Consider the following 18,546-nt stretch of genomic DNA (forward strand, 5'->3'; position numbering starts at 1 on the left):
GCCCTAAAACCAACTGTTATGGAGATATTGGCACCACAATACTCCTGCTCTAGGAATCTGATAAAGTAATGAACTGCCGTAACCATGGCAATGTCAGCTCCAGGATTCTAGAGGAGCGAAATTATCTACAATAAATCACAAAAACCTAACATGTTACAGGCATGAAAACTGATATTTGGAATCCCCTTTAAAAATAAAAGAACACAAATATTCGTTTTCAGAAAATCCACTTGGGGGGGACGGGGGGTTGTGAAAAGAAGTAAGGAAGGAGTTGAATTATTTATATGAGGATACATATATCTCAAAAAATGAAGATGTTACAGACTTTAAAATTGGTACTTGAAATCTCCTTTAAAAATGAACACACTCTTTTTGGAAAATCCACTTAAGGGGGGTGAAAAGAACTAAAAAAGCGGGTGAATTTTTAAAATGAGTATCTTCTTCTTCTTCTATCGTTTTACCCACACTTGTAGGGTTGCGAGTGCGAACTGTGTCGCACATGTGGATTTGACCCTGTTTTACGCCTGGATGCCCTTCACGACGGCAACCGTATATGTAGGGATGTCATCTATACTAATATTGTAAAGAGGAAAAATTTGTATATTTGTTTGTAACAGATAGACTCAAAAACTACTGAACCGATTTTAAAAATTACTTCACCTGTAGAAAGCTACGAGGGCGGTTTGAAAAGTTTTTGGAATCACCGCTAGATGTCAGTGCTAGAGGAATGAGGTTCCCGCGCAATAATCACACATCCTTTGTGAGTGAACATGTGGCGCGTCAGTGTTCTAGCTGCAGGAGTGTGGTAGTGACGACTCTTTGTTGTTCTGCGTTGTGATTTGTGACAGTGGAAAAAACTGAGATTCGAGCAGTGATTAAATACTTTGTAGAGAGAGGTATGAAAGCAAAGAAAATTCATGCCAACTTTCAGAACACACTGGGAGGACTCTGCTCCTTCATTTTCAAGTGTTGCCAAGTGGACCAGCGAGTTTAAATTTGGTCGGGAGAGCTTGGATGATGATCCGCGTAGTGGACGGCCAAAAGGTGTTACGACCCCAGAATTTACCGCAACGATGCATAAAATGGTCATGGAGGATCGTCGACTGAAAGTGCGCAAGATTGCTGAAGCTGTAGGGATGTCTTTTGAATGGGTATATTTTATTTTAACCGAAGAATGGGGTATGAAAAAATTATCCTCAAGATGGGTGCCGCGGCTCTTGACATTGGACAATAAACGCACCAGATTGGAAATGTCCGAACAAGGTCTGGCCCGTTTTCAGTGCAACCAACAAGACTTTTTGCGCCGGTTTGTGACTACAGATGAAACTTGGGTCCACTACTATACCCCAAAGACAAAACAGCAGTCAAAGCAGTGGAAACATGCTGATTCACCACCACCACCAAAGAAAGCAAAGGCAGTGCGTTCGGCCAGAAAGGTCAAGGCCTCAGTTTTCTGGGATGCAAAAGGCATTCTGCTGATAGATTATCTTCCTACTGGCCAAACAATTATGGGGCAATACTATGCAAACCTCCTAGACCAACTACAGGAAAAGATACACGAAACAAGGCCTGGTTTAGCAAGGAAAAAGGTCATCTTTCATCAGGACAATGCTCCGCAACACACAAGTGTTATTGCCATGGCAAAACTTCATGAACTGAGGTACGAATTGTTGCCACATCCACCTTATTCACCTGATTTGGCACCATCAGACTTTCATCTATTCCCCAAGCTGAAAATTTTTCTCGGTGGATGGAGATTTTCTACAAGGGAAGAACTGACAGCCAAATTGGAGAAGTATTTTGCAGGCCTGGAGGAATCTCATTTTCGAGATGGGATCAAGGCATTGGGACATCGCTGGACCAAATGCATTAGTCTACAGGGAGACTATGTTGAAAAATAAAAGCAGTTCCACCGAGGTAAGATACTTAATTCTAGTACATTCCGAGAACTTTTCAAACCCCCTACATACAATGCCAGTGAGTAACATGGGCTGTATTTTATTTTCAAAACAATTCAAGGGGGGGGGGGGTGGCTACAGGGCGGCAATATAAAAATATTAAAATAATAGGCCAATATATAGGCTAAATCAAATTCCTCGTACAAGGACGAGACAAAGCTCATTTTAAGCCCCTTGACGCAAAGAACAAAACTCGGTAAACCCTTCAGGCCCGAAAACCATGTTTTAAGGCCCTAAAACCAACCATTATGGAGATTTTGGAACCACACTACCCCTGCTCTAGGAATTGGATAAAGAAACGAACGGCCGTAACCATGGCAATGTCAGCTCCAGGATTCTACAGCAGCTAGATTATACATGTACGTTTGGGCATAGCTGCCAACCAAAATTGATACACATGAGTTACTATCTGGAAAAAATAAATTGTTGTGTAAAACGCTCATAGCACTCCTTTGGGCGGGGATGGAAAGGGAGTGAAGTATAAAAATAATAGCCCCGGAGATGTCCGTAGTACAACGACCAGCGGTCTCCGTTTTTACGTATTGGCTTAGGTTTCAGCGTTTTGCGGAGTCTATTACCTATAGTTTAAACTATTTTCTATCAAATCATGGAGTAGTACGATCACTGTTGTTATTAGTGTCGATATTTTGGTCCACTTTTATGATCATTGTAACCATGAAAATAACCTATATACTGTACACAATTGTCATGACTTGAAAAAATTTCTCAACATTTATACTCGGATTCATTATATGATGTGTTACATGAGTGACGAGCCTAGAGAATTATAATTCTTGATAATTATAGTAGTTTCTTTTATGCATCGTGTATTTCCTTGATCATCTGTAATAGGGTAAACTTGGCAAATATGGGCACTAAGGTAATATGGGCAGATTTAAGAAATTCTTCATTTTTCACGCAATGGTAGCGAGTAGAAGCATGCGCTCTGCTAGGTTGGTGATCGTGAAGTGTCATGCCTGCTCAGTATGTTAAAGGTTGTCTTCTACTGTGCTAACGGAAGCTGAAAAGAACATGGTTTGAGGTAAGTAGACCAGTCTACTCTTCCAAAATCGAGGCGTTATAATAACTCAGTTAATTTACTTAAGGCACTACACGCAAAATAAGTTTATTTTTCAAGAAATATTACTAGGGGTAGCTTGCAAGGTTAGTGTAGGGTATGTTGTAGCGAGAGGATACGCGCTTGGGAGTTAGTTCTTTCCCATTAATGCCAACTTCTGAAATGTGGCACTAAGGCAAAAATGGGCAGTGACATTGTAGGTAATATGGGCATCATCAAATTACATTGTATTTACGTGACGGGCTCTGAGATAGACTTATTCTTTTTTATTTCTACGGCAATCTGTACGTTTTCATGTTAATCAATTAATATAGCACGTAGCTATTTTGCAAAAAAGAAATATTTTTTCCTTTTTTTCCAGATTATGATGCAAAATGGGAATGAACGAGCGGGTATCCGCCAGAAATGGGATAAAGAGGATATGTCACGTGTTGTAATAACAGTAAGAAATTGCGATTGTAATCAGTTACAAGCATCTAGAACTTATGTGCCTAAACAAACTTAAAATTCTCGAAAAAAAAGATGAAGGATTTGAATCTGCTAAACAAGCCGGCCAGAATATTTAATGCCGACGAGTCAGGACTCCAAATGAACACGAGGGGTGGCCATGTTGTATGTGAAAAAGGAAAAAATTAGTCCAGTCCAAAACTGAAGATGATGACTAGTAACCGGGGAAGACGTAAGTGTTCTGCAAGAGAACTTGCAAGTGAAGAAAATCTGGCTTCAGCGCATAAAAGGGCTAGGCCTATCGCAGGAGTCAGTAGAGGAGGTTTAGCCACAAAGCGTAAAGCCATACGGAGCAACAAAGTTTCCTGTATTTGTCCTGTGTGTAAGGGGAATTATTATGATGAGAATGAAGGGCAGAAGTGGTCTAAGTGTTGTGGTTCATGTGCTAAGTGGTTCCATGAGTAGTGCGTAGAGATGGAAGGCGATTCTTTCTATTGTGATGAGGGCAGTTAAAAAAACTTTGTCAGTATTTGACTCAGAGTGCTCTCATGTGACAGTTTCTGTTAGATTAATCCTTTTACTTTTCATATTACACACAGTTTTGACCAGTTTTATCTTACTTACATTTTCTAATTCAATTCAAGTGATTCCGAGTTGATAACTTAATGGTATTAGTTCTACTTCCTTGGTAGCATTTGTTCATGATCAGTGTTTAATTATAATATATATTTACCCTTATTTCATATATGTATGTTCAATACAACCACCTTGTTACAATACAAAATGAATATAACAATAGCAGTGGCTCTAATTGTGATTTAATAACTTGTGCCCATATTACCAGAAAATGTACCCATATTACCTTAAGAGTTTGGCAAATATGGGCAGTTGCAGGGTTTGCTGCGAAGCTGCACAGTATGTCAAGCACTATGGGATAGAGGCTAGTTCAAGCTTTATTCGAATGGAAATAGTTGTAAGTTTTCAAGGATTTTTTACCAGGAAAATGGAAGTTGTTTTAGTGCTCCTTTTCTTCAGATATACCTTATGGTGCCCATATTTGCCAAGTTTACCCTAGTTACAAAATGTTTTATCAAACAAATACATTCAATAATATTTATATTTGTGGCAACATCTAGCGGAAGTATACTTACACTAAACCTACAGCTTTGTGAAGGGAGCAGGTATATCTAGGTGGAAATGAAGGAAAAACATGGTAGCAAAAGATCTTAGAGGTTGACGCTGATTAGGAACTAATATTTAGAGGCCCTCCTGAAGAAAAGATGATACACTATAATTCCAAACATGACAAATAATTTCTACGTACTTAAGTAAATACTGTACACCAGTGATATAAATATCTAATGAAGTCGGTCACACCGATAGTATGAGTAACTAAAGCCAGTTTCTGATAACCCGTACGAAGAACGGGTACTTCTGCTAGTCCTTAATAAATTTAAATTATTTACAAAATTCTACTCGTAATATCTTCCATAATTACAACCATAATAAACTCATATACAGTATGTGGAATTACGAGGGTAATCCCGAAAATAAGGTCTACTTTTTTTATAAATACAGAACTCTGTTCATGTGGCTGTTGATCACAATATTGTGAAGAGTGTTTCCCGCGCTCGCATATAAACATGCACACGCCGCACTGAGGCACTTAGTCTTGGCTTGGCAGCCGCTGAGAATGGAGCTCCTATTGGATGTTACTGCCAAGTGCGAAGTGCGCGCAGTTATTCGGTTTTTGAACTCAAAAGGTACTGAACTGATTGAACTCCATCGCCAATTGACGGAAGTGTATGGTGAGTCATGCATGGATGTCAAAAATGTTCGTAAGTGGTGTAGAGAGTTTGCACGTGGTCAGACTGAAATTCATGACGAATGAAGAAAGGAGCGGGAAACCGTCAATTTCCGTTGAGACAGTTGTGAAGGTTGAACAAATCAAGCCGTCTTTCAAGAGTCTCTCTTAGATCTAATAGTGTCAAAGATGTATAGCCTAGATATATAGCCCTGCTGCCAAGATTGAGTCATCTGCTTATTTAATTTATTTCCTGTACCTTCCTTGGAAACCTCACCTTACCCAGCACATTGATCCCATATCACCTGCTTCCACAGCGCTCTGACTCTACTTGAATCAATTACTTTATGCATTGCTCTTGTGACATCTTGTGACTGTCTCCTTCCCTTAACAAAGTCTGTTGTTTTTCATTTCCTTTTGTTTTTCTCCCATTCTACAAGACAAGACACTCGTGAGGAGAAAAGGATCCGAATGGAAAGGAACAGCAAGATTTTTATTGGAGTTCTCAGTAAATTCAATCAGTGCTACACATTTGATACAAAACACACATTTAATAATTACATATAATAATAATAATAATGTTAAATAAATCAATTCATCAGAATGATCTGGTACTGTCTCCTTCCCTTAACAAAGTCTGTTGACTATTTCCTTTTGTTTTTCTCTCATTCTACAATTTGATCCTGGAACATTGAGATTGAAAATGGCGGATTATGATTTTTCAATGACCAACTTCCTTCTTGATTTCTTCTTTCCCTTCTTTTCCTGGCATTTCCTACAGTGATGTAAACTTCATCCTGCTGATTTATCAATCACGTCCTGATGAGCAAAGTCCTGATGATTTGGAGGACGAGGGTACAGAAGATATTTGGCTTTGTTGGAGCAATATTATCGAATATTTTATACAAGTACTTCTTTTGCTCTTCTGTACAGCCTTCTGGTAAAATACTTCTCAGCATGGTTTCAGAAATGTGTTCATTATTACAAACTTTGACGCTGATAGCAAGCTGTCCAGTCTTGTGTGACAGAAAATCATTCCCTAATTTTCTTTAGATGTTGAGGAGTGGGAGTAACTGGTGATGTGGGGAATTTCTCTCCACTGTTTCTGTATGAAATGTGCCTGCCAATCCCTCATGTCTACCAGTGTATGTCTATCCTCTGTACCTGCCAGTACAGCCTGATTTTGATGTGACTGGTATATTTACTTCCACTGTGTCTGCCTGTTAATTAAGAAGCATCAGTCACACAGAACTTCCTTTTGATATGCAAAATTTCTTATAAAGAAATTACAAAAGCTCAATCTACCTGTTAACTATAGTATTTTCTTTTGAAAAGTCCAAATGCCCAGTTACAATATATCTCTCTATGATTGACTGGCAGGAAAGAGATTTTGATCTGATAAAAATCTGTCATCACTCTCCAGACCAGATAGCTCATCATTGTTCTTATTCTGTGCAACACAGTTGTCTTCTGTGCAATGCAGTTGTCAGCTTGAAGATATAAGTGAGTTTCTCCATAGCTGTAGTTCTGCAGATAGTAATGAAGCATACTTGAAATGGTAATGTCTCCTTTCTTTCATCGTTACCATCAAAACCAAGTGAGTAAGCAGTAGTTTGACATTCCTTGAATGGTACAGTAATGAGGATGATATGTTTCTAAGTCAAATGGAATTGGGAAGTTATGTTGTCTGGGAGCAGAGCATTTTTTAAAAGTGCTGTTTTTAAATATGGATGCTGCAGTGTTTTGGTCATCATTCAGCACATGCTTAAGCAGTACGCAGTGACTAACTAAGAATGCCATTATGGAAGTGTTCATCCATATGTATCTCTTGACCCGGCAGGAGCTGGATAAGGGGAAATGATGATGATGATGATGATGATGATGATGATGATGATGATGATGATGATGATGATGATATTGAAAATGCTTCTCATAATTAATGGTCCTGCAGAGTGGGAAGTACATACTGTGATTCATTTTATAAATACAAAAGACATGAAAGCCATTGAAATTCATTGGCAGTTTAGTGAAATGTTTGGAAAATGTTTGGTATGCGTCCCTCCAAGAGCCTCTGTTGTTCTGAGGAAACTTTTTCTAGAGCTAGGTGTGGGCATGCTGGCTGGTGGCCATACAGAGAGTGAACTTCAAATGTGACAGTTTTTTCTTCTCTCTCTTTGCCATTATCTCCCGATGGGTGCCAGGAGGTAGAGTTCAAGCAAGGCAGTGCAATTTATCCAAAGGCATAGTCCATAGGCAGCCTGTGATGATGTGAAAGGTCTCATTAAGTACAATGTCCACTTCTCTTGTATGGCTGGATCTATACCCCTCCGGGCATGCGTATTCAGCAGCAGAATAGCACAGCGTGAATGAAGATGTCCTCAGTGTACTTGATTGTGGTTCCTATTTGGTGCCTGTCAGTTTTCATACCACATTGGTCTGAGCTGACACCTTTTGCTTGATGTTGGAGCAGTGTTTCTTAAAGGTGAGAGCGTGATCCAAACTCACTTCCAAGTACCTGGGGGTTGCACAGTGTTCCAGGGTGACTTTCCATGAGATGTGTTATGAAAATTGATCATATCAATCCAGGTGTTCCCTGGGCAACGGACTAGGACATTTCAAAGTTGATTCTCTCATACCAGAACAACTTGTTTTTATAGAAATGTTATTGCTATAATGATCAGTGCTTTCTAAATGCCTTAATCATTTTTCAATCTTGCTTACTTGTAGTTAAAATGGTGGATACTATAACATTCTAATAGAAGAGTTGCCCAAATGAAACTGAGACTTTAGTATAAGTATTGTTATTTGAAGAAAGAGAACATTGTGCATGCGTCAGTGGATGACTACACATATCTGGAAGAAATCTGGTATCGTTGGAAAGTGTTAGTGTACTGTTATGCATGAGAAAGCAACCATGATTAGGTACAGTTTTGCCATGAATTCATCCAGAATTGCCAATGTGGGTTATTCAGTTTATGATGGCAGACATTTACCGCCGGATGAAGCATGTGTACGGGAATGAGTGTGTACCATGCTGTACAGTCTTCAGATGGTGTTGGGAATTTCATCATGGATGAGTATAGACATGCCAAAACCAGGTTAGGCACAATGCGCAACCTATGGGGGGGAGGGGGAAATGTTCAAGGGATACTGGTTCGCAAGCAGTAGTGAATCTGAGACACTACTGGAAAATGGTTCTGCCGCTAATCAGAGATGTTGTTCACTTACTAAGACAAATACAAGCTTGAGTCTATAAGCATCACCGGTCTAATGATTGGTGCTCAAGGGACCATTCCCCGGCTACTCACAACTACTTGTAAAGATCTGGACTAGGTACTGACCTTCTCCACTCACTTGTGACAGCCTCATAAAGGTGTCGATAGCCATCTGCAGAAACCACAATTACCACCTGGAAAGTACCCAGTTTTCATTTAAGTTTCAAAAAGAGAAAGTTTGTGAAATAAAATCTATTGGCTATGGTACTCTTTGTCCTTGTGGCAGCCTACAAATCTTGTAGGAAGATATCAAATAAGTATATAGGCAGATATATCACTCAAGTATTACAAACAATAAACCGTTACAGAAACAACAAAAGTCTCAGTTTAATTTGTGCATCTGTTATAATTATCCAAAGTTGAGAACCGGTATTATATTTAATCCAAGAACTTTGACAATCAGACTGAAAGAACTATTAATCCAAATTTTAAAAAATTGAGGAGTATGAGACACTGAAAGTGTCAGCCAGCACAGAGGAGGATGACTCTGCAGTCTCCAAATTGATGAAAATTGACACAGAATATTAGATGGAATGTAGTAAAATGAGGGACTGGGCAGTGTTCAGATCTAAGAATTACAACTTAGAAAGTAAACCAAATGAACACTAAAACTGAGAAGATATGAAATTTTTAAAATATAAAACAAAATAGACATGAGAAGCTTTTAAAGAATTGAGAAGATAATTAAACTGAGTGCCCTAAAATGTAAATAATTTAATGTATTTATATTGTTGAGATGAAATTTGGACTTGTAGTAGTTGATGAAATGTTAAAAATGTTGCGTTATTAGGCTGTTGTAATATAAGATTTACACAAAAATCCTAGAATCAAAAGTAAACTTTAGTGAATATTCCTGAATGCCAGTTTGGTTTTGTACATGGTAGAAACACAACACAAGAAATCAGGTACTTACTGGAAGAAATAGAAGAAGCTTTGAGGCACACAAATGGAAAATAATTTACAATCTTTATTGACTACACAAAGGCATTTGACTTACTAAACAGGGAAATACTGATGACAAAGATAGAAGACATGACTGGGATAACACACCTACTTGTCAGAGCAATAGAAAATATTTAAACCAGGGCCTCTCAAACGCCCAAAATCTCACGCGTGCAGATAGAGGCGCAAGAGCTCCGTGCACTGTGCATCGCTGCCGCTCGGCATGGCTCGGATCAACGCTTCATCTCTCGGCTACTCGGCTAAGCTCGGCTCAACTCGCCTATACTCGGCTCAAGTCAGCTCGGATTTGGAGCGCTACGGCGCAAGTGGGGCAGAGGGAAACAGGCGGAGCGAGCGAGACAGGCGTGAGGAAAGAGAGAGTAAGCGCTATTGCTCCAAATCGAGGAGTGGGGGGTCTGCACTCTGGTCAACCAAGCCAAGTCGTCTTTTGCACTGTGCACAGTGCATGCACCACGCGCATGCACCCTGAGAGGCCCTGATTTAAACAGTCAATTTTGTGCAGACTAACACAATTGACATATCATACACATTTGAAAAAATAAATGGAATTTTACAGGGGGATCCAATGAGTCCTTTGTTGTTTAACATCGCCACAGCTGATATTACCGATATCTTTTAGAGTACAACAGATACAAAAGTCATCTTATACGTTGATGACATTCATGGTGCTGGAGTCTTCCAATAAAAATCATCTACAAGGAGCTATAATAGAGCTGGAGAAATGGATAAAGAAAAATCGCCTCACTACCAATTTGGAAAAGACAGTCCAAATTACATTTCGGAAAGGAGGAAGAATCACATCTAGAGATTCCCTCACTCTTAATGGAAAACTTCTAAAAATTGTTGATCATTTTAGGTGCCTTGGAATTACCCTGCAAACTACTATGAAGTCATTTAGATATCATATTCAAGAAAGAACTGCAGCAGACATAAGAGCAATACCAGCCATAAAGGCTCTTTCAGCTCTGTCCCTAGATACAGCAATGCAACTTTTTAAAACCACTATATCTCCAATATTAAGTTATGGATTAAAACTGATCTGGGATCGTCTAAACCTCAGACTTTGAAACAACAGAAAAAATCAAAGCCCGTTTTATCAAAAATGCACTGAGAGTGGGAAAATCAGCACCAATAAGATTGGTTTATATACTAGCCAAGGAGACATTTTATGCAGAGAACCTGAGGAATAAACTGTTACGACCAGTTACAGAACAATATACAAAACATCTGGAGAGAAGAGAGGCGCTAAGAGTAGAGACATAGATCTCGATTTCTACGCTACAAATGCAAGGATGGGGAGAAAATGGATGAAAGAAAATCAGGAACTACAGCATGTCGTGACTAGATACGCCATTTACAGTTTTCATCACAAAATATGCATGACCAAATTGTACCACAACCCCAGTGAAAATTGTGTATGTAAGCTGTGCAAGCAAGAATGTGACAAATACCATCTAACAAAGTGCACTAAAAGAACAATATCATTAACTGAATACAGTAAGATGTAACTATATTGTTTAGCCTTTCAGCTGCAGTAAATTCTTAATTATTGTAATATATTTTTATTGGTTCAGTTATACTATACATATTCCAATTCTTTGACTGTTATCTGGTATTGTAGGTTGGTAAAGAGCAAGTACATAGTGCATTAGTATTTAAATTATCTTAGTTAATTTATTAGTACCATGCACAAATTCTGAAATATTTGAATTTGATCTTCCTCATTCTTTCTCTGAATACAGATGTTGTATACATTGGATCAATCAACCCACATCACCTGAGCATTGGTAAACTAATGCTGAACAGTGGAAAGCCCATTTTATGTGAGAAACCTCTAACAATGAATCTAAAACAGACACAAGAACTCATCAGTTTGGCTCGAGAAAAGAAACTGTTTCTTATGGAGGCTGTTTGGTCACGCTGCTTTCCAGTCTATGAGGCACTGAAGAAGGAAATAAATGCAGGTGCTCTAGGAGAAGTTGTACAAGTTAATGCTACATTTGGAATACCTGTTGAAGATGTTGACCGAGTCATGTAACTATTTTCATTTTCTACTATATGTTTTGTATAATCATGCAATCATCTTGAAGTAGCTTTTGCAGTAATCTTAAGTTGAGTTTAGCCAGTAAGAGAACTTTGAAATTTAATATGAAATACCTTTTTTACAAGGAATATGAGTGTTGTTTCATAAGTTATAGCAACTCTGTTGTATCTATATATATAAAATAACATGTCCTGACTGACTGACTGACTGACTGACTGACTGACTGATCATCGCCGAGCCAAAACTACTGGACATAAAGAAATGAAATTTTGAGGATACATTTATATTACAATGTAGGTGCTCACTAAGGGAGGATTTTTGGATATACCATCACTAAGGGGCTGAAAAGGGGGGTGAATATTTAAAATGAGTGTATCTATATCTCAAAAACTTAATAGTTTCAAGACGTGAAAATTGGTATTTAGAATCTCCTTTAAAAATAAGGAAATGCATACTTTTTATTCTAAAAAATCCTCTTGGGGGGGGGGGGGGTGAAAAAGGGGTTGAATACCTTTTATGAGGATACTTATATCTCAGAATGAAGATGTTACAGTCATGAAAATTGGCATTTGGAATCTCCTTTAAAAATAAAGAAATGTATACTTTTTGTTTTTGGAAAATCTACTTAAGAGGGGGTAAAAGGAGTGACAAAGGGTTGAATTTTTAAAATGAGTATATCTACAACATATCTCAAAAATGTAACATGTTACAGATGTGAAAATTGGTTTTTGGAATTTCCTGTAAAAATAAAGGGACACGCATAATTTGTTTTCTGAAAATCCACTTGGGAAGTATTAAAAAGGGTTCATTTTTAAAATGAGCTCAAAAAATGAAATTACAGACGAGAATATTTTTAATTTTTAGTCTATTTTAAAAATAAAGTAACACATATTCTTTTGCTTTAGGAAAAAGCACTTAAGTAGGGCATAAAAATGACTGAAAGCAGGGTTGAATTATTTGATATTATGATACTGGTATCTACAAAACTGAGGACATTACAGACGTGAAAATTGGTATATGGAATCTCCTATAAAAGTAAAGGAACATGCATAATTAGTTTTCTGAAAGTCAACTTAAGAGGAAGTGTTAAAGATGTGAATTTTTAAAATTGCTATCTATATATACAGTGTATATAAAATAACATGTTCTGACTGACTGACTGATTCACCATCGCCGAGCCAAAACTATTGGACATGAAGAAATGAAATTTTGTCATACATTTATATTACAATGTAGGTGCTCACTAAGGGAGGAATTTTGGATATACTATTGCTAAGGGGCTGAAAAGGGGGAGGGGGTGAATATTTAAAATGAGTGTATCTATATCTCAAAAACTTAATAGTTTCAAGACGTGAAAATTGGTATTTGGAATCTCCTTTAAAAATAAGGAAATACATATTTTATTTGCTTTTGGAAAATCTACTTAAGATGGGGTAAACAGGAGTGACAAAGGGGGAGAAAATCTATATCTATAATAAATCTCAGAAACATAACATGTTACAGATGTGAAAGTTGGTTTTTGGAATCTCCTGTAAAAGTAAAGGAATACGCATAATTTATTTTCTGAAAATCCACTTGGGGAAGTGTTAAAGAGGGGTGAATTTTTAAAATGAGCATATCTATAGTATATCTCAAAAACTTAACATATTACAGGCATGAAGATTGGTATTTTCTCTTTTCAAAATAAAGCAACACGTATTTTTGTTTTTGGAAAAACCATGTAAGTGATGCTACCCTGGGTCGACTAAACCAGACAAGGACTGAAAAAGGGGTCGAATTTCTTTTATGGGGATACTTACTATCAAAAACTGAAGATGTTACAGACATGAAAATTAGTATTTGGAAACTCCTTTAAAAATAAAGAAATGTATTCTTTTGTTTTTGGGAAATCCAATTAAGAGGGGAATAAATGAATTGAAATATGAGTTGAATTCTTTGTTTTAGGATACTTCTCGAAAACAAAGAATGTTACGGATAAGACAATTGGTATTTGGAATCTGCTTTAAAAATAAAGACACATGTATTTTATGGCGGAGGAGGGAGGGGGATGGAATTAACTTAAGTGGGGTGTAAAAGGAGTTGAATTTTTATGAGGATACAAATAAGAAGTGGGCTTAAAAAAAATACACCCCTAATTGGATTTTGACTGGGGGGTGAGAAATGACAGAAATGTGCATTTATATGAAACTGTTTGAATTATGAAGTTAAAATTTCAAATGATATCATAGGCGTTAAATAACAGAATGTTTGAAACAAATTTAACCACTCAGAGAGTTGAATGGGGATAAGATCCAAAAACAGATATATTCATTCATTCCTCCAAAACAGTTTAACATACAAAGACAAAATTCCAAATAGCAGTATATATTTTAAATTCTAGATGTGAAATAGGAAAAAAATAAATTTGTACCACCCCTAAAGTGTTAAATGAAGTTAGCTCCATGAACAAAATTTTTCATCCCTCCAAAACCGTTTGACGTACAAAGTTGTAATTTTATGAGAAGGGTGTTCTTTTAAGTCCCAGGTATAAAATACGTATACTTCAAAATATTTCTCCCCTAAGTGGTTTAGATGGTGGTTGACCCTCAAAAACACAACATCCATTCTTCCAAAACCATTTCAGGCACAAACTTAATCTAGATGTTAATAAATACTTAAAAACATTCACCCCTTAAAAAGGTATTCATTCCCCCTTTACAGTTCGATGTACAAAATCAAAATTTCACAGGTTGGTCACTTTTACATCTTGTTAAATAAGGGTTTAAAACATTCAAATTCTTCTGTATGGGGTTCAGATGAGTCTTAGAGCAGAAAATAAATAATCATTCCCTCAAAACTGCTTGACGTATGAACTGAGGGCATATTTTACAGGCTCAGCTGACTGTGGACTCTCCAACATGTAAAACTTTGAATGATAACTTTCAGTTTAAAACCGTAGTGAAGCATGGGTATCTTGCTAGTATTCCAATAAAACTGCAGCAAAGGAGATCTCCTATAAGCATTTGAAGGCCACTAGCACCAAATTAGGTCTGGGAAATGGAGCTAACTGTAGTGGGTAATCAAAAAATATGAAAATAGATATAATTGTTTTATCATGCACAAAATGAATGCTAAGAACTAACACATTTCTAGATAGTCATCTAGATCTTCCACACATCTTTTTCAGTGATGGGGAAGACATTGAACGTTATCAGTTGAAACAAATCATAAATGTCTACCATCATTTGTTGAAATGTTGCTAAGTTGTCCTTGTTTGCAAAGCACTTCCTTTGCAATGGCTTCTTCAGTTTCAGAATATCAATCCAGACTGATACAGTGAGTCTTGTTTCGAGCCCAATTTTACATCTCCCTTTACTGATTTTATGCCACATAGCATAAACCCTGTTGTAAACTTTGGAGCACTATCGACCAGTACATGTGGATTCCTGCAGAGTCTGTGCCTGTCTTCTGTTAAGCCCTGTTCAATAAACAATCACTGACAACTCTTTGTGAGCAGACATTGGATGAACAGTTGCTATGTGTCCCCATTTTAAGGTCTCAACCCAACATGCAACAGTTCAGTATGGAAGTATTACTACCCAGTATTTCTCTTAGCTCTAGATGTCACTGCTGTGCATTTCTGCCATAGAGAGCTGCATTTTACATATGACCACTGTTCTGTTCGTTGCCTACACTATAATATAAGGCCTTGAAATGCACTCATGGAAATGGGTGGCATCCTAGTTTACCATTCAGCCACTAGGATCGCATTCTTGACCCCTTGTATTCACATGGCCATATATGTCAATAAGTAAATTATATCCTAAATAAAAAGAACTGAATGTTTTTGCGAGTATTGACAGTACTTCATTTATAGAGCGGTACTTCATTGGCTTGGATATCTCATTGAAGGTTCAAAACTTTCTCTTTTCTACGTGAGTGGCTCAAAGCAATGTTCTCTAATAGAGGTCTCAGAAATTTTCACAGTAGAAAAAGAGGTGGTTTATTGTCTTTACAATTACTACACTTAATTTCACTGATGAACATGTCTTTCGAGAAGAAAAAAAACCTTACACCTTTTAGTAACGCTCTTCGGGGGCAAGTACTGTGTAGTGTAGGTGACAAATTCCGTTGTTCACTGCAGAAGTGCCACAGACGATGATTTTTGGTATTGGAGGATCTTGAAAACGAATAAGATACAATGTTGGACTTTGAGTAGCTGGAGAAGAGAGATGTTCTAAACAGCCTTTACAGTCCGTTTGTTGTTCTGCCACATAAACCATAATGTAATTGTATTCCGCTTGCCGTCTTAGATAGCTGAAGAAGAGCTCGATGTCATTGCTTGTTAGGTTCCTTGTCAATGCATAATGCAAATGTATACTTATGAGGTATTGTACACAGGCCACAGTGGATTGGGTAGTCAAGATCTATGCCTGATACATTTCCCTCATGAATCTTTTTACTTTCTCTGAATGCATTTGAATTTTCTTAATATATGATGGGAAATCATTAATTAACCAACTGAGGCGTTCATCTTCAGTACGGTACTAAAAGATTCTCGTTTGGTCTCATTCCTGGAATGTGTCCCATGTGAGGTGTTGCAGATGTCATGCGCATCAAACTATTTCATAAAATGCTCCATAAAACAAATAGTTTATTTTAAACTGTATTTAATGCTCTTGGGACAAACCACCTCCATACTTTATAAACCAGAGATTGTTTTGGGGGAAAATACAATATTTCTAGCTCTTGCTACATTCATTTTCTTCAAATTTGTTGGGCAAATTATTTTTCTGGTTGGTTCCCTAATTTAAGATTTCTGAGTTTGAAGAAGCCTCTCAAATGATCGCCGGTCATGGTAGCATTGTTTACAAAAATTCCAGTGACAAATTTTGGGATCGCCCAATTCTTATGACGTAAGTCGGATAAAAACTTAGTAACAGAGGCCTAATTTCATCAGCTGGAAGTTGTATCTCATGCGTAATACTTCCTCTGCATAATGTTTCGAACATTGAACATTCACTGGAAACTTGTGAAACAGAATTCCACTACCTTTAATTTCTCATGAATAAACCATGTCTGGAACTGCGAATGCTTAACGTCAGACAAATACACACATTGACAACCAACTTGATTAATAAACAGGTTTAAAAGCGTGAACCTGGTAGACAGGGGGCAAGAAAGTGATCCTAGCGGCCCGGCATTGAACTTCAGTGTGACCACTTCTATAGCATCTTACGGGCTCTATTTCAAGGCCTTGTATTATAACATAGACAATGGTTCTGTTTTACTAACATTCATCTCAGAGCACAGCCAGTAGAACATTAACCTTCTCCATATGCTGTTTATTAGCTACCAATGGACACAGATGCCATCTGTTAGCATCAAACAGAAGAGTGTGACACAAATCTTTAAGTGTATATACTGATTTACTGTACTGCCACATGTTTGTACTTACGAAACGACCCTCATATGTTAATTATAGTTATATTTCATTGTAAACCTACTTTCAGTATGTTTCTGTGAATTAACTATTCAAGTAATTATAGATAATTTTTACCATATGGCTCATGGTGTAGGATGATTTGCTAACCTACAATATTTATAAAGACAAATTGATCAGGCTTCAGATAAGTTTCATGTAAGGCAGTTTGCGACTGTCACTTGGGTGGCAGATTCCCTATCAGTAGTTACCTAGTCTGTTCTTAAATGATTTAAAAGAAATTGGTTTATTAAAAAACTCCCTCGGTAAATTGTTCCAATCCCTAATTCCTATTCCTATAAACGAATATTTGTCCCAATTTGTCCTCTTGAATTCCAACTTTATTTTAATATTATATTTCCTACTTTTAAAAACTGCATCCAGGCTTATTTGTCTACTAATATCATTCCATACCATCTCTCCATTGACAGCTCGGAACATAACGCTTATTTGCAAGAATTCAGCTTCATTTCCTGTATCAAATCTTATTTACATTGAATCAATAACAGTAAATCTCCACCTTTTTGATACTTATATTTGCTTCAAGCAAATTAATTAATCATTTACAGTACATGTTTTGTTCCATTTGGAATATCTTCAGCTATATTACAATGCTTAAGTGAAATTACATAGTAGATTTCTTCAAAACATCTTAATAAGTACCTTGTTATGCTTAAAATCTATGTGAATGAGAAAAGTTAAAACAATTAAAATCAATATGGATGGTTGAATGGGGGCAGTGAATGGGAAGGGAAATGGATTTACTTATTTTAACCTATTTTAAAACTATATTCATTTGAACAGATGTTAAAAAATGTGTGTGTCAAGACACATCATTACTTCACAAGACGGAAGGCTGTATCAGCCGTCGCTCCTCCAAGGACATGATAACCTACTGCGACCACATTAAGAAGAACCAAACGTGCGACTGTTGTCGGGTTAATCAGATAAATATTTCTGATATGACACTATATCTCTGCCCATTGCCTTCAGTATATTGCCAGAAGTCTTATCAATCACAGCTGCTTTTCTGGCTTTCAACTTCTGTACCTTTTTTTAAATGTCTTTATTAGATAAATTTCAGTACCTTGCCAGTATTAGTCACCACCTCTACATGTGCATTATCCTTATATCCAACTATATTTACTTACTGACGTAGATGCAGCAATGTAGCAAAATAAAACCACTACTGTCACTGACTACTTATATGTATTTAAATCAAATATAATAATTATGATAACATTCAGCAATCGTCACAGTCATCGTTGGCTAATACTCATATCCAAGTGTATATTTCTTGCCTGCAGTTCCATAATTCATTGGTCCACTCAATCGAAGTGGCGCTGATGGCTTATTAGACCAATTTTTGCATAAAACATGTGGCCACACAAGTTGCATCCAATGGAAGTTTGGCAGATGGGGTGCATGGTAGTGTTTGAAGTATTTTCTTTCTCTGGCAAGTTTCCTCTTCCTGTTTTCAACGTTTCTCCTCAAACTGTACAACTGCAGCTGAGAT

The 18,546-nt window shown here is 37.2% G+C and overlaps 1 protein-coding gene across 2 annotated transcripts in view; it reads left to right on the forward strand.

Moving 5' to 3' along the window:
• Nucleotides 1-18,546, forward strand: part of LOC136872022 (trans-1,2-dihydrobenzene-1,2-diol dehydrogenase) — an 86,224-nt gene that overhangs the window by 29,389 nt on the left and 38,289 nt on the right. For both annotated transcript variants that reach the window (XM_067145840.2, XM_068227299.1), the window contains one exon: nucleotides 11,268-11,559. In XM_067145840.2, coding sequence (XP_067001941.1) covers nucleotides 11,268-11,559 — 292 coding nt within the window. The remainder of the gene's footprint in view (nucleotides 1-11,267; nucleotides 11,560-18,546) is intronic.

The sequence above is a fragment of the Anabrus simplex genome, chromosome 4 (assembly GCF_040414725.1).
Source record: "Anabrus simplex isolate iqAnaSimp1 chromosome 4, ASM4041472v1, whole genome shotgun sequence".
NCBI classification, from domain to species: domain Eukaryota; kingdom Metazoa; phylum Arthropoda; class Insecta; order Orthoptera; family Tettigoniidae; genus Anabrus; species Anabrus simplex.